Below are 21,693 nucleotides of genomic sequence, written 5' to 3'. Positions count from 1 at the left end.
AATCTTCCTCTAGTGCCTGGTTTGTGTCTCTATATAAAATAAACTGAATTTGAATCCTGGCTCTACTATTTAATAGGAATATAGCTTTAGATAAGTCATCTAATCTCTTTGAGCCTCACTTTCTACATGAGGTAGTTGGCAGATTGTGAGTAAAGCTCCTTAGTCCATTGTGATTCCCTTCTGCCATTTATTTGTGGATTTTTCTTGCTAACTCTGTACAGTCTGACAGTAACAGGATATGTGAGTGATGGCAGATTTCAACTATTTGGTTATGTAATGATTAAGCAGTTCTACACATCCTTTTCTATCGTGTTAACAACTTTGTTTCTCAACCCACTGAGAGACCACTGTTACTGTGGACTTAATTCTGACCGATTGGTAAAGATTTTGGTAATATAAACTTGATGAGAACTTGATAACGTGATGGTCAGTTTAGCTTGTTAGCAGGGAAGAGCAAGAACATTGTACCCTAGACTTTAGAAATGCATATTTCAGAAAGTGTCTGAAAACCTTGACCAGTGCTAGTACATCTAGAGAAGATGACAGCCCAAGGGATCATGTGGGAAGCATGCCAGATAAGGAGTAGTTGGAGCCTCAGAGGTCATACGGTGTGAGGAAAAGAAGAGTTTTAAAAAGAAAGAAAAGAAAAAGAAGATATTCCATTGTGGGGGGCTCACATGGAATCTAAAGTAGGAGGACTGCTTCAGCCTAGCAGCTCTAGGCTACAGTGAGCTATGACCTAGCCACTGTACTCCAGCCTGGGTGACAAAGTGAGTCCCCACCTCATTTATTGATTCATTCATTCATTCATTCATTATTTTGGTAACAACGTTTTGTTTAATGTCTAAATCTAACAAAACATGTCATTTTCATTTAAAAGTACAATTTTATGAAATAATAAATATATAGAAGGCTTGGCCAACATTTATAAACCAGATGTAAATCCATGCCTTCCAACTTCCTTGACATCACATTGTCTCTTCATAAGAGATAGTCACTTTGGCCAGTAGGGAAGACAGGAAAACCAATAACATGAGTAAACAATTTACATCTTGCCTGGCCCTGACTGGGGTCATTACTCTAAGCCACATACCTTACTTTGCTGTGACACTTCAGGATGTTCCCTCCTGGTATTAGCTGTGCACCAAGGCTAAGAGGTCACAGGGCCCTCCTTGCCATTCTCAATCAGTTTTGGAAAACCTCCAGGCCTTCTTGCAGAGTATTTAGGCATATAGGGTTGTAGCTGATCAGCCATAAGGACAGGCCTCCCTTTAGGCCCTGCAGCAGTGTGGCACCAGTTTGAAAACCTCCATCCAGTGCACATAATGAAAGTCAGAAAAAGACCTTCATTACTTATGTGTACTTTCTACAAAGAAACAGATACCTGGATGAGGGCCAAGACTGCCTCCTTCATCATTCCATTTTGTATGTCTGTGTTGACAGAGTCAGCAAGAGAAGAGATATCAAATGCTTGCAAGGTCCCTAGCCTAGGTCTGTCCTTGTAGCCAGACCTTCCCTTGCTACTTGTAATTCCTTGACAGAAGACATTGTGGTAGTGGGTACTCAGGAAAGAAGCAACTAGAATGGGGCACTTCTCCCAGGGCAAACACTGAATCCTCTTTCTGTTATAAAGTTCCCTGAGTCCTGGGTTTGATTGTTCACGTAGATAGAATGATAGCTATTGAAACTGTCCCTAACTTAGTAATTCTCTCTGAACTCCCTTGAGAGGGCCCAGGTACTCTTACCTTCCATCTCTCCTGACAAAGATTAAAGAATGAGTCTAAGAGTCTTGACCATCATATATCTCAGGCACTGACTGGGGATGGGGAAGCTTTGAATAACCAGATACATACATATAGATAGATAGGTAAAGATATAGCTACACTTTCATTTTTTTTAATAAAATACTAATTATGTATCAGTCTTGTGCTAGGCATGAAAGATGCAATGCTGAATAAGACAGGTTAGATAACTTTTGTAAAGCATAATATGTACCCCTCCCAAATGTTCTATTGATGACAGATTCCTATCATTGGGTGCCTCATAATTTTGTATTATTTCATCACATCTAAAATCAAGCTCTACATGGTAACTTCCCTCAGTTTGGAGACATTGGACATGCTTCCCGTCTTCTGTGGAGTTTCTGGTGTCTGAGAAGGCTCAACTGCCTACTAAAGTTTCTCCTGCATATGCTACAAGTATAAGGCTGCTCACCTGTGTGAGTTCTCTGGTATTTAATAAGGTGGGATTTGTGAATGAATATTTTCCCACATTCATGACATTTAAAGGGCTTCTCTCCTGTGTGAATTCTTTGGTGTGTTTGTAGATTTGTGTCATAACTAAAGCTTTTCCCACACCATGAGCATCTATATGGGTTTATTCCTTGATGTGTCATGAAGTGCTTATTAAGACCTGAACTCCATCTAAACCTCCTGTCACATTGTTGACATTTATAGAGTTTCTCTTCAGTGTGAATTCTCTGGTGCTTAATAAGATCTGAGCTAACTCTGAAGATTTTCCCACAGTCCTGACATTTAAAAGGTTTCTCTCCTGTGTGGCCTTTCCCGTGAAGATCCATAAGTTTTGGAAGCTCTTGTTTACAAGTTGTAAGTTTCTTTTCTTCCTTGGAAAAGCTTGATGCCATTTCTGTACCCTGTGTGTATCACCATGATTTTCCCTGCCCTTTGTTTTCTGGGCAATTTTCATTCTGGTCTTTTTTGATATTTTGTATCCTGCTGTTTGTATTTCAGGTGCAGAAACAGATATTATAGGATAGTCATTTCCATTGTCATTTTTTAGCTTTAACCCTAGAGAGATGGCAGTCTCATAGATATATCCTGCATTACATCATTGTAGAGAGTCTTTTCAAGAGGACCTAATAATTGCCATTCTTCCTCAGAAAAGTACACAGCCATATCTTCAAATGTCAACAAACTCTGGGACTCAGGCCAGATGAGCTTAGGTGCCATCTTCCAGTCTTTGGTGCTTTTGTGCTCAGAAAGGGCTAAAATCTGTTGAACATGCACAGCTCTTTCATATACAGGCTGGGTTTCTTTGTGAGTATTCCAGCCCAGCTGTTCTTGTAGTACCCTGTGTGTGTTCCAGTATTCTTTCTAGAACAGACCCATTGGTTCGAGCTCTGCTGGCTTCCACTTGAAGCCTGGGGCCACTGTTGTTCCTCCCAAGAGCACTGCCTCCTCTCCCAGCTCATGGGCTGTGACCTCATTCTTTGTTCCACCAGGTTCTCTCTGCAAGCGTTCCACCAGGACCAGAGCCTGTTTGACAAGCTGTGAATGATGCTTCTGCACCCAGTTCTGGGTCCCCCTTGGCAGAATGGTCAGGAACTGCTCTAGTACCAGCATTTCCAAAATGTGCTTTTTTGAGTGGATCTCTGGCCTCAGCCACTGAGGGCACAATTTCTGAAGTTGGTTGATAGCCTCAAGCAGTTCAGTTGCTTCATGATAATGGAAGCTCCGGAAGTGCCTGCAAGCACTCCCAGGACCGAGGCACTCTATTTGTGTGCTGTATTTCTTACTCTGACTGGAGTTCTCTTTCACAGACCTGTTGGTCTCCCACATAGCCCCCATATGAGAGTTCAAGCATGCATCTGCCTTCAGCTCTCTCATCATTTGCTCTAGGAAGAGTTTTACTCCTGTGTGTGACATTCACACCCATCTGGTGCCACCTTTGAGGTGCATCAGGTTTGGTACATTTTGGTACAAAATGAGGGTGCAGGTTTGGTACAAAATCAATGACTAGATCTTCCCAAGAACACTTCAGTCAGCTCTGGCTTCCCTGGGGGCCCCTTTCCTCATCCTTTGCTCGACTATGCCTCTGTCGCCACGCTGCTGCTCTGGGCAGCGAAGCTCTCTGCTCCTGCACCACTGAAAAGCAATGTCAGGAAAGCCAGCAATGTCACGAAAGCCCGCAATGCCTGGCGAGTAAAGCTCCAAGATTTGGGGAGCCTTGGAAAGGGCCTTGGAAGATCATTTCTCCCATTCAATCCCTCCACCTCCCAGAGACCTTACCCTGACTCACTACTCCTGGGACGACGAGGTCTGTGGCCATTCATTTAATTAATTGAGACAGGGTCTGGCTCTGTTGCCCAGACTGGAGTGCAGGGGCATGATCTCAGCTTACTGCAACCTCTGCCTCCTGGGCTGAAGCCATCCTCCCACCTCAGCCTCTCGAGTAGTTGGCATTACAGGCGCACACCACCACACCTGGCTAATTTTTGTATTTTTTTTTTTGGAGAGGCAGGGTTTTGCCATGTTGCCCAGGCTGGTCTCAGACTCCTGGGCTCAAGTGATTTGTCCACCTCGCCTCCCAAAGTATTAGGATTACATACATGAGCCACCACACATGGCTGAGACCCCACTTCTTAAAAAAAAAAAGATAAAAAGAAAAAGACATTGTTGTAGCTATGCCTTCCTTGTGTTTCAGTGTTTGAATTAATAAATTTTTTATCTTATGCCTACTTTTCATGGAAATGGTAGTATTCCCTACTTGCCAGTCATGACTTGCAGCCTTTTCTGGAAGATTATTTTTGTTTTTTCTTTTTTGAGACGGAGTTTTGTTCTTGTTGCCCAGTCTGGAGTGCAATGGCATGGTCTCAGCTCACTGCAACCTCTGCCTCCCAGGTTCAAGCGATTCTTCTGCCACAGCCTCCCAAGTAGCTGGGACTACAGGCATGTGCCACTATGCCCAGCTAATTTTGTGTTTTTGGTAGAGACAAGGTTTTGCCATGTTGGTCAGGCTCATCTTGAATTCCTGACCTCAGGTGATCCACCTGCCTTGGCCTCCCAAAGTGCCAGGATTACAGGCGTGAGCCACCACACCCAGCTGGAAGACTGTTTCTAAAGTCAGACAAAGGATAGACTAAATGTGTTTTCTGAGAAACGTCAGTCTGGGGAATCTGAGAGGCCAGAAACCTTTATCATGAGTAAAAGAATCATGGCTCCTAATCTCTAGTTTTCATCTCATACTGTTGACTTTTAATCGAGTTCTTTGTTTTAGTAACAAATAAAATAAATGTTTTCTGCTCTCAAATCTACAGGGACTTTATTAAAATTGGAGGAACAATATTTGACAGTCTTTTGAACGTTTAGAAAAATAGGATTTATTGTGGCTAAGTCTAAAAGGTCTCATGATTACAGTTGACTGAAAAGGAAGGAATGCATTGCTTTCCATGCGTGGTGACTTAATTTTATGTGCAGTACTATGCAATACACAGAGACTTACATAACTGCTGTTCTTGGAGGGTCTATTAGGCATTAAAGTGTAAGTATCCCTATTGTTATTTACACTAGGAAAAAAAGCCTACCTCAGGTCTTTGAGAATCCAGGAAAGCTTTGTTTTAGAATATTGCTCCAGCAGAAGGGGGGCCAAGGAATTGTAGGCTTTTACTGAGTGCCTACAGGATGCTTCTCACTGGGGATGTAAATGATACAGTCCTTGGCCTTCAGGAGCCAGGTGTAGAAGGAAATCAATCAACGGTAACTGAGAGCCACTGAGATGCTGCAATTCCGACATAAACAAAGTGCCATGAGAGCACAGAGGAGGGTACAGCTAATTGATTGGGAATATTCAGAGAAGGCTTCAGGGCTTGGTTCCATCAGCCAGGTCTGGAGGGATCAGTAAAACTTGGACTAGAAGAAGAGAACAAAGGTCTTTTAGCCAAAGGGAACAACTTGTGAAACTTGTTACTGACACACTGGAATGATGAGAATGGAGCTGATATATGAGAAGTGGTGGGATTAGCATGGCCAAGTTATGAAGATTCTCATATGCTAAGGAGTTAGGGCTCTTATTCTTTAAGCAGCAAGGAACTGCGAAGTTAAGTGTGTAGGTTTTAATGGCCTGACCTCACATATGTGATACAGCCACCTCTGGTTCTCTGATTAAATAATTTGAGAAACAATCCATACTATATTTCTTTTTCATGGTGACTCTATATGTACATAACTACGTTGGAGGCTCTGAAATGATAAACTCATTTAATGTGCTTAACACAGGGTCAAATGTGCTCAAACATGGAAACTTTTTTTTTTTTTTATCTATTTACCTTTTAGTTTTTAGTAACATATTTAGGAGATCTGATATAGGGAAAGGAGGAAGAGGGAGAAACAGGCTTCTAGGGAAATAAAAGAAGAACCTTTTTTTACCAGTCTAGCAGTATTTGGCTGTAGCAGGTGGGAGGAGGAAGAGCCATTTCTTAAATCTAAAGACAGCTCTGTACTGGGAGTGAGGAGGTCTAAGTTCTTATTCTGCCTTAGCTGTTAAATAAGCTGTGTGCCCTTGGCTAGTTCACTACTTTTTTGAGACTCATCTCTCAAGACACAGATAAATACTGCTTGACCACAGGTTAGTTGGAGTCTGTGTTAAGTGCTTTATATGTATTAGCTCATTAAATCCTCAAATCAAACCTAAAGTTAGATTCCCATTTCAAAGATAAGAAAAGTGAGGAATTGAGAGATTAAGAAAGCTATTCAAGACCACCTTCTAGTAAATGAGATGGATGGGAGATGGGACATTTTCAGTGGAAGAAACAACCTAAAGGCACAGAAGTGAAAAGGAGCAGGTGATCTTCAAGGAACAATGTGTATAATTTGGTATTGTCAACCTTAAATAGTGAGATTCAGAAAATACGATTAAGTAGAGTCTATTTGAGTACAAAGCTTAAGTATGGCCACCTGGGAGACACTGACTCCAAATGAATGGGGTCAGAGTTTCAAAGTAGAGAAGATAAGGTTTCACTTACATAGGCAGAGACACAGAAATTTTAACAGGATTACAACATTTCCCATACAAGACCAGTGCATACGTTACAGTGATTTGACTGGTTACAGATTCCTACATTCCAAGGAAGATTACTCCATGAGGAGGGACAACGTTCTGAGATGGTCTTATCTCTGGCGCCATTTGGTCTTAATTATGGGGTGGGAGATTTGGGGGTGGGGAATGGGGGCAGAAGTTGCAGCTGCATGACATGTGACTCAGGCTGCATAGCCACATTCCTCCCAAGGCTCCGAATAAGTTAAAGTTCCAATAGCTTTCAGTTTGAATTATTTAATTTCACAGTGTGTAGTGGACTTGGAAGTGTGATAGGAGACAAGAGTGGAAAATGTAGATTTAGGCAATGTTATAGAGGCCTTTGAATGCTGTGTTTTATTTGCATTTTATTCTACAGCTATTAGGGAGTCTTTGTCATCCCAATTTTCAAATGAAAATGTTCTCATTCCTGTAATCCCAGCACTTTGGGAGGCCGAGGCAGGCGGATCACGCGGTCAAGAGATTGAGACCATCCTGGCCAACGTGGTGAAACCCCTGTCTCTACTAAAAATACAAAAATTAGCTGGGCATGGTGGCACGCACCTGTAGTCCCAGCTACTTGGGAGGCTGAGGCAGAATCACTTGAACCCGGGAGGCGGAGGTTGCAGTGAGCTGAGATCACGCCACTGCATTTCAGCCTGGCGACAGAGCAAGACTTCATCTCAAAAAAAAAAAAAAAGTTCTCATTCAATGTCATTCACAATTATTTTATATTCCACTAAGCAGGGGAATAAATACCTTATTGAAAGAGTGCTTGTAGACTTACGCGGACATGGATTTATAGTCCGTCACTCTCTTGCATACACAAAAAAGAAAAGTATAAATGAAACATTGGTAAAGAATTTCTAAAACTACTTCATAATCAATTCTAGCTTTGAATCACTTTTTAATTCATTGTCCATATTTGCCTACATAATAACTGCCCTGCATTCCATCAAGAGTATTGATGGTGCAACATTTCTTAAAAATGATTCAACATTGTCTTCCAATTTTTCTTTCAGGTTACTGACACGTATTTTGCAAGTTTCAACTTTGGCACTTTCTTGGTCTTACTAGAAGATCTTAGCAAAAAGTCTCACAACTACTGAAATTCATGTTTCTCCTTAAAATGGCCCTTGATTTATTTGTTCAGGGTTGTATTTGTCCAGTCACAATGCCAGACATGACAACCAAGTACACTCTTGTGCAGGCAATGACAGCTGTGTCCTGACTGCAGCTTAACTGTAAGACACTCTCAACAGTAGGAAACATTCTGATTTTGATGTTAAAATAGAACTGAATTTGAATTAATGAAATATAGTAGCTTGTTGAAAATCATAGGATGGTGAAGGTATCAGGACCCATTTGCTCACTGTTATCAGTCCAGCCAGTAGGAAATCTGTCTTGTCAGTCAACTGTGTGAGAAAACCCTTTCCTAAAAAGAAGCTTTACCTTTTCTATTTCCCTGTTATTTTGAATTTACACTTACTAAGGAGGAAACCAAGGCAAGAAAGACAGCCAAGGACATTTTAATTGACTCAAGAGATACTTACTTTTAACCAAGTCTTTTATGTTCTGGAAAGTGCCTTGAGATCTTTTAATAATCTTGCCAAATCAGCATTTCAATTTGGTACTCAGGATGAGTGATTAGAAGTCATGACAAACCAGCTAGCTTCTTTGTGGAGAATAGCTGAAGCCTCTGGAGAACCACAGTCTTAAATTAGTCTGAAGAAGTGTGAGGTCACAACAGGAAGTAATGTGAACAGGAGGAGTTATTGATCAGATGGTTCAGAGAGCTGGATGATCTTAATAACTTGATTCCAATTTTCCTTGTATGTAACGAACACTTATTGATTGCTTCTCTTAAATTCATCTCCTTTCTCCTTCCTTGCAACACCTTAATTTGTGTTCAGACATCTGTGTGATTCTGGGGAAGCTGGCTCCATCTATCCTAAGCTTCAGGTTTGGCTAGTTAGCACATTCCATTCCCTCAGCCACCATGATTATTTTTGATTGGGCATGTGATCTAAGCAGGCATAGTCTGAGTGTATTCTAGTTGGTATGGTAAGTGGATATAAGGCCTCTATTCTGCCATATGATTTGGTTAAATATAAGAAGTGTCTATGGGGCACAGTGGCTCATGGTTATAATCCCAACTACTTGGGAGATGGAGGCAGGAGGATTGCTTGAGGCCAGGAGTTCAAGACAAGCCTGAGCATCATATTAAGACCCCTGTTTCAAAGAAACAAAACAAAAGAACAAAAAGAAAAAAGTGACTATGAATCCTGTGCTCTTATCCTAGGCTTACAAAGAAGTTCACACCATCACAGATATGCAGTCAGGGTGAAGGGAGAAAGAGAGAACCAATGCCTTCACATCAGGGTTGCTATGAGAATTGAATGGGATCTTGACTGTAAAGCACCTTGCAGAAAAGTCTGACATAAAATATAAATTCATGTTTTAAGGACTTTTGGAATTGCTAATGACAAAAACCAACTCAGGTAAATTTAAGCAAGAAATAGAAATGTAATGGTATGATAATAAGGAAGCTCAGAAAATTGAAGAAAATTTTCTAGATACCAGGTGACCTTGGGCACACAATCATATTTTAGTGGCCCAAGGGCGCTCATTGTATCTCATACTGCTTGTCTGTGTTTGGCTTTCTTTTTTCCTGTAGGCAAGCTGTCTATAGGTGATAAGAAAGGAGATCACTGGCAACCCTCAGTCCTCTCATCTCTGTAACCTAAAAGGCAAGGTCCTTACTTTTAGAACTCCAAATTTAAAATCCTAGGGAAGGATACTGACAGTTGGGGCCATAATTCTACCCCTGGACTGAGCCATTATGGCCAGGGAATTGGAAACTACGGTAGTCAGACTAGAGCTACCTGTGCCTCACCTGACACTCACATGGTAGGTGTGGAGAGGGATGAGTGACAGCTTCGCTCAGAATCATGTTTGCATCTCGTGGAAAGCAATTTCCCCCATGAGAAAGGGAAGCAGTGCTGGATAGTAAAACAAGTATCCAGTTATTCAGTACTTGCTTTTTGTCTGAAGCAGATTCATCCTCCTTATCTCTGGCAGGGTGGAGGGAAAATAAGAAAGTAGGAGAGAGAGTGAAGTGTAAATTTTATTGTGTACTTAACTACGTAGTAAGTAAACTTTGCAGGTATGAGCCGATTGCATCTCATTTAATCTTTACTACAATACTGTGCGATAGATAATATTCCCTTGTCAGCCAGAAACAAGCTCAAGTTAAGAAACTAGCCCAGGACCGTATAAAGCTGAGTCCACTTGTCTCCAAAGCATAATAGGCTTTTCTGCTGCTACCACGTTCTTCAAAATAAAGTGAGTTAAACTTACCTGGTCAACATGCCGGTCCCCTGTACTCCCTGCTACCGACTCAATGTTTGTGTCCCCCCAAAACCATGTATTGAAATTCTAATCCCCAGAGTGATAGAATTTGGAGATGGGGCCTTTGGGGAAATTGAGTCATGAGAGTAGAGCCCTCATGATGGGATTAGTGTCTTTATAAGAAGTGAACACACACAAGAGAACTTCCATCCAGTTGCCTTTTTCTGCCATGTGAGGACACAGCAAGAAGAGGCAGCCCTCTGTAAACCTGGAAAAGGGCTGTCACCAGACACTGGACCTACTAGTTCCTTCATCCTGGACTTCCCAGCCTCCAGAACTGTAAGAAATGTCTGTGTATTAGGCTGTTCTTGCAGTGCTAGAAATAAATACCTGAGACTGGATAATTTAAAATGAAAATAGATTCAATTGGTTTACAGTTCTGCAGGCTTTACCAGAAGCATGGTGCTGGCACCTGCTCAGCTTCTGGTGAAGCCTCAGGGAGCTTTCAGTCATGGCAGGAGATGAAAGGGGAAGAGGCACATCACACAGCGAAAGCAGGAGCAAGCTTAAGAGAGTCGGGGTGGCAGGAGGTGCCACACACTTTTAAATGACCAGCTCTTACAAGACTCACAGCACCAAGCCATCCACTCCCATGATCTAAACACCTCCCACCAAGCCCCACCTCCCGTACTAAGGATTACAATTCAGCATGAGATTTGGGCAGGAACAAATATCCCAACTGTCAGTCTGTTGTTTAAGTCACCTAGTCTATGGTAATTTGTTATAGCAGCCCAGGCTGATTAAGACACTTCCCTAGTCACAGTCTCGGTGCCCCCCTCCAACTCTCCCTCATCATGAGCCTAGATTAGAACTTGAAACCTAGGTTGTCCAGACTTATATGGTTATTCTTGCCTTATCCTACAGTAAACAAAGGATGTATTCCCCAACTTTTAATCAGAACAGAATGTGTGAAAACACATTTCCAAGTTTCACATATACTGAACACAACCTTTTACTTAAAAGATGAAAAAGCTGTAGCAGGAGCTGGCTGGTCTGTATTTGAATGCCATTACTTACTAACTAGGCAAGTATTCTGTGTCTCAATTGTTTCATCCTTAAAGTGAGGCTAATGATGGAACCTATCTCATAGGGCTTGTTGTGAAGATTGAGTGAGTTAATACATAAAGTGCTTAGAATAGTATCTGGTACACAGCAAGTACTGTCTCAGTGTTAGCTCTTTATTAGAAGTATTGTTATTCATCATTAATGGGCTCTTCTTATTAATGCCAAAACAGGCAGACTTTGCTTAGGGAATCTTCATTTTGCTCCTTGAGTTCACATCTGGGATGTAGGTACTTAGCTCTCAAAGAGAGCTGACTACAATCTAAGGCAAAAATAAACTATTTGTAGTCCAGGAAGTTCTAAGGAAGAAACAGTCTCCCTGCCTATCTGGTCCTGTTCGTACACATATGATTAACATTTCCCCCATATTTCCCCTCTAATTATACTTACGTTCTGATTTTTTGCACATGCAAGTTTAAATAAACTTCCCTCTGTTAGACTATGGGAAACAGTTAAATCTGGAATGCACAGAGCTGCTGTATCCAAAGTACTGCAGGTGATTTGGCAGAAGGGTGGTATAAGGAGTAGGATGGTCTGAGCACATCTGGCAGGCACCAGAAGCCAATGGAGAGTCTGTGTATGAAGCTTCTGAATGAAATGGAATATAGTTTCCTCTGTGAGGAGCTAGGACAACGTGGCCCCCAAGGAAAATCTGAAGAACACTCTGTAACTTATTAGTCAGTGAGTCAAAGAGGGAAATGGAAGGCTATATCACTGACTATGTAAGCTTTATAAATTTTGAGGTGTTCGGGCCTTTTCTCTGCCTCTCTCTAGTTCAGCTCAGATTACTACCTGATTCTAGAATGGGATCTGAAACTCAGTTGTAATGGGTAAATCTCAAGATGTATCCATTTACTTCTATATCAGTGGGCATATTGGGAACTATACCTCTAGATTGCTGATCTGTTGATGTATCTGTCTCTAATTTTACCATATATTTGCTGTACCAATAAATGCCTTTTTAATGTTAAACATTTTCCAACAAATATTTCCACCATGTCTTTGCCACTGAAAAGACATTTTATATCAGGAAGAGCCTTAGATTTTTCAAACTGTGTATGGATCAAAAAGTACTTTAATTAAGCTGTGCCCAGACTAAAAAAAATACAAACAAAAAAACCCCATTTCAAAATGAAAGTGAGTAGTTGTGGCCTTTGATTTTAAAAAATCTCACAAGATAGACTGAGACTATTTTGTAGTAGTAGTAGTTTAATTCAAATACCCAAATATTAGCAGGGCATAGTGGCATGCATCTGTAGTCCCAGCTACTTGGGAGGCTGAGGCGGGAGGATTGCTTGAGCCCAGGAGTTCTAGGCTGCAGTGAGCTATGATTGTGCAATTGCACTCTAGTGTGGGTGACAGAGCAAGACCCTGCCTCTAAAGAAAATACAAAATAAATAAACGAAATATACAAAGATTGCAAAGTGTGCACTTTGTGGTTTTCCCTTTACCAATGTACCTGTGTGTGAAATAGAATTTTCATTACATGCTACAATTAAAATAATATTTCAATAGACTTGATGCTGTTCTTGATTTGAAGATCCAATTAAGCAACTACATTCTGGTATTTATTCCCCTCCTTACCCATCCACCTTGTTTTATGCATAGAATAAACCCATAACATGTTCTTTCTTAGTTCTTAGTTTCCTGGTGTGTCTACCCACCCATTAGCGAGAATAATGGGTCTGTCTTTTACATTTCTGTAAAACTGTGTGCCATTATATTACTTACTAAATTGTATTTTAATTTAATGTATATAATTTCTGTCCAACTCCAATAAAATATCAAACCCTTAAAGATAGGGATAGTATTCATCTTTGTATTTTTAGCATTCAGCATAATGACCAGCATATAATAGACATTCTGCAAATATTTGAATCATTATTTTATACATTAAGAAATGAATGATGAGTAAAGTGTAACAACTTCACTAACTTATCTAGTCAGTAGCAGAATTGGCACTAGGACTAGACCCCGGGACTTCAGGTTCCCCCCCGGGTAACCCCCAAGTCTTTCCTTTGTTGTAGGGGTTTGTTGACATGGACAATAAGGTCCTACATAGACATAGTTTTATAATGAGTTCAGAAATGGCTCAACAAAAGTGAAACCTGTGACAAATACCAGATTATTTGTATTGTAGACCTTGGTCTTAATAATTTTGTTTTTCTTCGAGGGTTGATGGCAGGTAATGAGATTTGAGAGACACACACAGTAGTCAACTGTATGGAAAATACTGAGGAAGTGTGTTTTCGGATTACAAAACTAAACTGGGATCAACTTGGACTTTTTCAGTCAAGCTGTTAGAATGTGTGTCTAAAGTTGACCTGCTTATCATGTGTTATAATATAATATTGGTTTGGTCAGACCCTCTCATTTGTCAAATCCTTGCCAAAAATGGGTCCCATAGAAGGCAACCTGGGATTAGAATGCTTTTAAATGTAAAGTCTCAGGTTTCCAGGATAAACCATCTTCACTTAGCAGAACTAATTCCTTTAACAAGCATTTGTTGATTCCAACTGTGTGTCAGGTACTGTGCTAGCCTGGAGCAGCAAAGAAGGATAAAAAGAACCTTGTTTTAGAGGAGCTATTAAGTCAGATTCTGTCCCCAAACTGAACAGCTACACAAAGAGGTGATTTCTGTTTGAGGGGTTTGTGTGATCATCTAACAACAAAGGAGCTGGGAACCAAGAAAGTTTGGTCAATAATAACAATGACTACATTAATCCAGTATCATGCCAGGTTCTATTCTAAGCAATTTACATGTATTACTTAAGTATTTGTTTACATTTGCGGAAGTTTTCCTTGTCCCGGGCCCATTCAATGTGTTATTTTTATCTCTACGTTTAGAAACTTTGACCTTTTTTGTTTTGTGGCTTGTCCCTTATTTGATTTAAAAAGTCATTATATGGCCAGGCGTGGTGGCTCACGCCTGTAATCCCAGCACTTTGGGAGGCCAAGGTGGGCAGATCACCTGAGGTCAGGAGTTCAAGACCAGCCTGACCAGCAAGGAGAAACTCCCATCGCTACTAAAATACAAAATTAGCCGGGCGTGGTGATGCATGCCTGTAATCCCAGCTACTCCAGAGGCTGAGGCAGGAGAATCGCTTTAACCCTGAGGCGAAGGTTGCAGTGAGCTGAGATTCCGCCATTGCACTCCAGCCTGGGCAACAAAAGTGAAACTCCGTCTCAAAAAAAAAAAAAAAAAAAAAGTCATTATAATCACCTAGTAGCTTTAGATATGACTCTATATATAATATATAGAACAGAGAAGAGTTGTTTGCTCCATAAACATGTACAATTATTTGTCAAAAGAGAAATACAAGTTATTCATATTAGTATTCACAGTCTTCCCTTTAGTTTCTCACTGACTCAGTGTCTCTACCAAGATTCCCTTGGTAATATCTGTCCCTCAGGTAGTCTGCTTGCCCAGTGGTAAGTCTTTGTAGGGTGGAAGGATTCTTTCTTACTGGGTCTTCTTCCAGGACTCTACTTCTTTCTAATAGGCTGAATGGAGCGAAAATGTAAAAATAGGGAAGACACGCTGAATCTTCTTAATAAGGAATTTTTAAGATAAAGGGGAAAGGGGAGAATGCAAATTTGAAACTGGTTTTGAAGGTTGGGAGTGGGGTAGGTTGGTGAATGAGAGACCCTTGAGCAACTATATTATATGAGAGAATTGATTAAGAGATAAAAAGTGTGTTATGATTTTGATTTCTTCTCGTATCCATTGAGGAAAGCATGTAAAGACTGGAATTACTGTTTTTTCACTTTTGATTGTTGGACTTTCTACCCAGGACAGCCACTTAGATTGCTGGGGTTTATTCAGGTTATACATACCGTGCCTCTCTATTTTAACTGGCTTTTTGTCCCTTTCCTTGCTCAGCAGTTTTTCTGCAAGTAGCTGATAAATGAGGAATTCTTAAAATTCTTTTAAAGGGTTTTTCCCGAAAGATAAGTTTTTTTAGAGAAGTAGAGTGGGTCTAGGGAATAATACCAACCTTAGATGTGGAACCTCTAGGGGCTGGTCAAATGTATTTGGCACACTTACTCTTTACTATGTCATCAACAAGACTTGGATGTCTTTCCTATTTACTGCCTATGTCATTAGAGCTACAATTCACATCTGTTCCAGAAGTCATGGAAACTCTTCATCTGTCAGCATTTCTAGTGGGTATCCTTGGCAGGCTTAAAGCAGAGTCAGGAGGGTGAGAGCTCAGAGAGAGAGGCTAAGGTGAAAGCACTTTGTAAACTTATAGAGGATGGTATTTTGTACAAAGCCTGGCACACAGCAGACATTCAGTAAAAATGCATAGAATTAAAAGAAAAGGAAAAAAAGCAGATACCTTTTACTCATAGCAGTAATCTCTCTTCTGCTCCCCCTACCTTGGTCAGGATAAGAGTGCCTTGTGACATGGATTAACACCATACGAGTAATAGTTTATATTATTTAATCTCATTTCTTAAAATAGCCCTACAAAATATAGTATGATTTTGATTTTATGTTTATGGGAATGAAAGTTTTAGAGGGTCTATGTCACTTACCCAAATATTACCCTTGTAATAAGAGATGGAACTGGGATTGGAATGTAAATGTGTCTAGCTTCAAAACCTTTTATTTTTTTTTTCTACCTTTCTGGCCGGTACAGCTGTCAGACTATGTTTAGAAGTCTCATGGGTCCTTCAAGTGACTTTACTAATGGTCTTATGAAAAGCTGTCTCCCCTGAGAATTGGTGTTTGGAGTTCTTGGTTCATTCAGCAAACGTGTGCTTAGCCCCAGCTATAAGCACGAATTGTACTAGACAGCAAAGGTGGACACCAAAGAAATAATCCCATCCTCATGGAGCTGCCAGTGTAGTGAGTGATCATAAATATAAACAATGTTGGGCAGAATGATGTTAGCAGTATAATGTGAGGTTGTCCTGGAGGAACACGGAAGAGGGATTGAATGAGGGAAGGAAAAGAATCAGCCCCTCTTATGTAAGAGGCAGCACTATGTCTGCCAGAGCCTAACATCTCTTTTAGCCACCTTAGCTCATTTAATCTTCACTATAACCATGTAATATCCTGATTATACAGGTCAGCAACCTACTTGGCATTTCACAACAAGGAGCAGATGGATAGGATTTTCAATCTCAGAACTGTCTGGCTGCAAGTCCCTGCCCTTTTCATTAGACTACTGAGTATAGACTAAGTATAGGTTTTTCCTAATGTATGTTTTTTAAATACATGATAGTTAAAGTTCTATTCTGTATACAAGGGTATGCGTTGTGTGAGACTCAGTGTGTCTATCGAGATGCCCTTGGTTCTGTCTGCACCTCAGGCAGTCTGCTTGCTCAGTGGTGAGTCTTCAGATGTTGCTGCTTTTGCCACGTTTTCTAACAGTGCTGGCTGTCTCATCTTCCCTCTGTGAGGGTGGGGCTCTGGTTTGGTCTCTGTTAAGTCCATTGTGGAGAGAACTACAGCAACTCATGTGCCTAAGCCCCATTTGGCCAGACCCTGGCCTCTCCTACCACTTTCAAGTTCAAACGTGGGGTGTGTTCTTCCCCAGTGACTGTCCAGAGTGGCTGGGTAAACACAGCCTGGAAGTAGGGAGTGAGGGCAGTTGACATCACTGACCAGAGCAGTTGGAAGCTGGAGAAGGGAAGGAGCCAGCAGACAAATTGCTTCGTGTCTGCCTTTCTCCTCCATTTACCCCTTAAACACACACACACAGACACACACACACACACACACACACACACGCATGCACACACATGCACGCACACATACAATATTAGTAGTTCCATACAACCCATCCTGTAACCTTCTAAATGAGCAGTTGTCTGTGTTTTCATGTTAAGCTGTAGCGGGTTTGTTGATGCATATAGCCTTGGTTTCTTTTCCCTCCTATTCTTTCCTACCAGTCTTTCCCCACTCTCTGCTCTGAGATTGCAACACATGATGAACAGGTAAGCTTTGCTCCAGACTGTTTTCTAGAACCTGGGCACAATAGTAGTCAATAAAAAACATCTTGCCCATCACAGACCCGTGCCCTGTTTGCCCTGTTTTATACCTTGTTATTTTTCACTTAGCATAAATCAGGTAATATTTGAATACTACTGTATGATTAATGTGCACCAAAATCCTGTGAGATAAAATAAACCATGAGTGTAGTTCCGTATTTGCATATATAGGTCAATTGTATTTTCTTTTTTAAAGGAAAGATTATTGCTTTTGTTAAAATGGTACATGTTCGTTATAAATCAAGAAATGCTAAAACAAACAAACAAACAAAAAACCCCACGCCAGATGCCATCATCTGGTAATAATAACCTTTAGGTGAATAATGTTCTGGGGGCGCTCATGAAGCTCAGCTTTTCTCATTATCTTTATAGTAGTGTCCGAGTATACTACTGTAATTTAACCAACCTGACCAGTTGATAAGCAGTTACAGTATTTTATTTACTTAAAAAATGTGCTGAAATGACCATCCTTATAAATGCCTTTGGATTTTTTAAATTTGCTGGTATATAAGATATATTTCTCCCCCTGAAAATTTTTATTCAGATACTACCTTGTGACCAACACACCTGTTTTGCAGATGAAAGACTCTGGGCCAAAGCAAAACTAATAGCAAGATAATCTGCCCTTAGGCGACTCCTCTAATGAGAAAGAATGGGAACACAAAACACTGTATAAGGGATGCAAGTTTCACATCCCAGATTTTGGTAACCAAAAGAAACCATAGGCCACACAGCTGATCAGAGGTACATTTGAGCTATTCCATTACATTTTAGATTTTAACTTTGCTATAGTAAGTCATGGCTCAAATACAGTAGAGGCACTGATTGATCATTAAGTTTATATACACTGTAAACTAACCCAGTTAAAAGACAACAGCACCATATTTTGAAGACAGGGTGACCAAGTTTCTAATGCAATGATTGCCAGTGATTAATACAATGAACTGGAGACCAGCAGGGATGATAAATTTTCCTGGCATTGAGAATTACTTATCTTTTTTTTTTTTTTTTTTTTTTTTTTTTTTTTTTTTTTTTTGAGACAGGGTCTCTGTCACTCTGTCACCCAGGCTGGAGTGCAGTGGTACAATCATTGCTCACTGCAGCCTTGACCTCCTGGGCTCAAGTGATCCTCCCACCTCAGCCTCCTGAGTAGCTGGGACTATAGGCGCATGCCACCATGCCCGTAAATATAAATTTATTTAATAAGTAAATTTATTAATTTTAAACAAATTAAAATTTTTTTTAATTTTTAAAAAATTTGTTTGTAGAGATGGGGTCTCGCTGTGTTTCCCAGGCTGGTCTCAAACTCCTAGCCTCAAGCAATTCTCCCACCTCAGCCTCCCAAAGTGCTGGGGTTATAGGCATGAGCCACCATGCCCGGACTTGTCTGACTTTAAAGATGCTTTTCCGGGGTCTGAAGTTGAAGATTTAAACCTATAGAGTTTATTTTTGCTGTCTTGTCTTTTTTTTTCAGTTTGTTAACATGCTGTGTAGTTCTGTTACAAACGTATGTAGTGAAAGACCAGCTTTTATTAGGGTTAATTGTTCCTTTTCTCATTTGGTATGCACTAGTATTTAGTGAAATTCTTGCTTCTTGTAGTATGCTTTGTTTCTATTTTTATTAAAACATTTGTTTGTATTGTGACTATCTGTGTAGTAATTTATATATTTAATTTGTAGCTTGCTTTTCAGCCATCAGTACTGTATTTCAGTGACTTCTGCACAAACGTGATTTAACTATAGGAAATTTTTTTGTCCAGGATAATTTACATAAAGTCCCTCACTTGAGAACTTCAGGTGACAGAAGTTTACTATATTTCTAAATAGCAAGCCTATTATAGAGTAGATCAGAATTAATCATATTCATGAACAGTATTAATCTGTTGAATAATCAAACCATCAAGGCAGATGCATTGGTTGAGTTGCTGTTCATGGACTTCCTGGTTGAACAAAATGGTCTTGCCATTCTTAGCAAAGAAATACCTCAGCATGTGGCAACGCATGGATGTGACCAGTAAGTGCTGTGAGAAGTGAACAAAGAATAGAAAATTAAGCACTGACGGCCGGGCGCAGTGGCTCACGCCTGTAATCCCAGCACTTTGGGAGGCCGAGGCGGGTGGATCACGAGGTCAGGAGATCGAGGCCATCTTGGCTAACACGGTGAAACCCCGTCTCTACTAAAAATACAAAAAATTAGCCGGGCGCAGTGGCGGGTGCCGGTAGTCCCAGCTACTCGGGAGGCTGAGGCAGGAGAATGGCGTGAATCCGGGAGGCGGAGCTTGCAGTGAGCAGAGATAGCGCCACTGCAGTCCGGCCTGGCCTGGGGGGAAGAGCAAGACTCCGTCTCAAAAAAAAAAAAAAAAAAGAAAAAGAAAATTAAGCACTGACATGTTCTGAGATGTTTTCTGAAGGAGCTCAGGCTAAATGCTCTCACCTCGTTAATACTGGCTGAGAGGCTGGATCTTCTGCCTCCAGCCCAGTAGCACTTGGTTTATAACACTATATGAAGTGACTGCATCTCTAAGCCAAAAATCATGATACATATTCTAAGACAGGTTATAGACTGGTATCTTTAGCCTGAATTCCATCTATAAAGTGTTTTGCTTGGCCTGCAGTGTTTTAAACACTTTTAATTAGTCATAGATTGTTAAAAGCTGAGATCTCTTACATAAAATCCGTAAAATGTCCAGCTTCCAGATCTGGGAACACTGGGCCCAAATTTCTGCCTAGCAACCATTAGCTGGAACTGGGTGGTAGCTTTCCATTTAAGCCAAAGCATATGCTTTCTAGTCTGCTGTATCACATGCACGCATGCACACATACATGCACACACCAGTCACTCATATATGTACCTACCTGACCCTTTACACTTCCAGACCACATGCCCTTCGAAGGCAGGATTTTTGTCTGTTTTGTTCATTGCTTTTTTCTCATGACCAGACTGTTGTCTGGCACAAAGTAGGTTAAATGATATTGCTAGATGGAGGAAGAATGTATTTGTGACTCTTGGTCCAAGTTTATGGGGGAAAAGAAAACAGAAGTTTTCAACTTGGAGCTCCTCCAGATATTTGAGCTATGTTCCCCTTTACCCCTGAGATACTGTATGGCTCAGGAATATACCTTAGTATCATAATTTCGTATATGACTTATCTCCCTTGCTAGATGGTAAATTCATTGGGTTCAGGGACCTGTCTTGTATTTTTTTGCATCCTTAAGAATACCTTGCACATAATAGAAGCTTAAATACTCCTTGGATGGTTAGTGGATTTTTAAAATTTCTCATGTAACTTTGTGAATAAAGATGGGGAGATTCTAATGAATATGTTGTTCTGGAGGATCATTTGAGAAGCAACCATTTGAGTTGCTTCTCCACTATATTTTCTCCAAGCCCTATCCCCAATTACATTCTATTCGCCATCATAGTCTGGATGGGGAATAGAATGTAATTGGGGATAGGGCTTGGAGAAAATATAGTGAATATAGAAGGTTTTTGATAATCCTTAATCCCTGCTCTTTGGTAGCAGGGTAAATTAACCCCCCATCCTCACTTTGTGCATATTCTATTTTAGTACTCATCTTTTTTTTTTTTTTTTTTTTTTTGAGATGGAGTCTTGCTCTGTCACCCAGCCTGGAGTACAGTGGTGTGATCTCAGTTTACTGCAACCTCCACCTCCTGGGTTCAAGCAATTCTCCTGCCTCAGCCTCCCAAGTAGCTGGGACTACAGACATGCACCACTGTACCTGGCTAATTTTTGTATTTTTAGTAGAGACGGAAATCTAATTTTGCCATGTTGGCCAGGCTGGCCTTGAACTCCTGACCTCAGGTGATCCACCTGCCTCGGCCTCCCAAAGTGCTGGGATTACAGGCGTGAGCCACTGTGCCCAGCCTATTTTAGTACTCATCATATTATGTTAAAGAGCTTGTCTCCTACACTGGACTGTGATTTCCATATCACTAAGAACTCTGTATGGTTTTTGTGCATCTAACAGCTAATACTTAGTTGATAATGTTTGTGTGCCAACTCTGTATAAACACTGTTCTAGGAACTCAGTAAATGTTTGCATTGAATTGAGTTTGTGTTAGGAGTTGTATTAGAACTCTACACCACCTTATAGTTTATAAAACATTTGTATATTCATTGTCTTATTTAATTTTGAAATCAACTGAGTGCTGCAAATGAGAAAAATCAAAGCCCAGAGAAAACTGTAACTGGTCCATAATTACACAGCAGTTAATGGCTGAACATCCAGGCTGAACTTTGCCAGTTAGTGGCTGAATATTCACGAAATTCTGATGCCTCGATAGAGCGGGATAGAATTATGGAGGACTTGTCATTCTGGGCTGCGGAATTTGGACCTGTGTATTGAAACAAGAAGAGAAAGGAAAGTGTTTCTTAAGTTATTTTT

General features: G+C 40.6%; 2 protein-coding genes and 1 long non-coding RNA gene across 4 annotated transcripts in view; 1 reads left to right on the top strand and 2 right to left on the bottom strand.

Moving 5' to 3' along the window:
• The window catches only part of GAB2 (GRB2 associated binding protein 2), a 206,701-nt gene that overhangs the window by 29,990 nt on the left and 155,018 nt on the right, over nucleotides 1-21,693 (top strand). The gene's annotated exons all lie outside the window — the stretch shown is intronic.
• Nucleotides 2,099-3,684, bottom strand: LOC101144397 (putative zinc finger protein 75C). The gene is given in 3 exon segments (XM_019036855.3): nucleotides 2,099-2,610; nucleotides 2,613-2,832; nucleotides 2,835-3,684. Coding segments are annotated over 3 exon segments (1,563 nt in total). The 5' UTR covers nucleotides 3,666-3,684.
• Nucleotides 21,434-21,693, bottom strand: part of LOC129525613 (uncharacterized) — a 51,522-nt gene continuing 51,262 nt past the window's right edge. The window contains exon 3 of the long non-coding RNA XR_010129168.1: nucleotides 21,434-21,643. This is a non-coding gene — a long non-coding RNA (uncharacterized lncRNA). The remainder of the gene's footprint in view (nucleotides 21,644-21,693) is intronic.

The sequence above is a fragment of the Gorilla gorilla genome, chromosome 9, assembly GCF_029281585.2.
Source record: "Gorilla gorilla gorilla isolate KB3781 chromosome 9, NHGRI_mGorGor1-v2.1_pri, whole genome shotgun sequence".
Classification (NCBI taxonomy): domain Eukaryota; kingdom Metazoa; phylum Chordata; class Mammalia; order Primates; family Hominidae; genus Gorilla; species Gorilla gorilla.
Note: the sequence above shows the minus strand (reverse complement) of the source record. Positions and strands in the feature narration are given on the sequence as shown.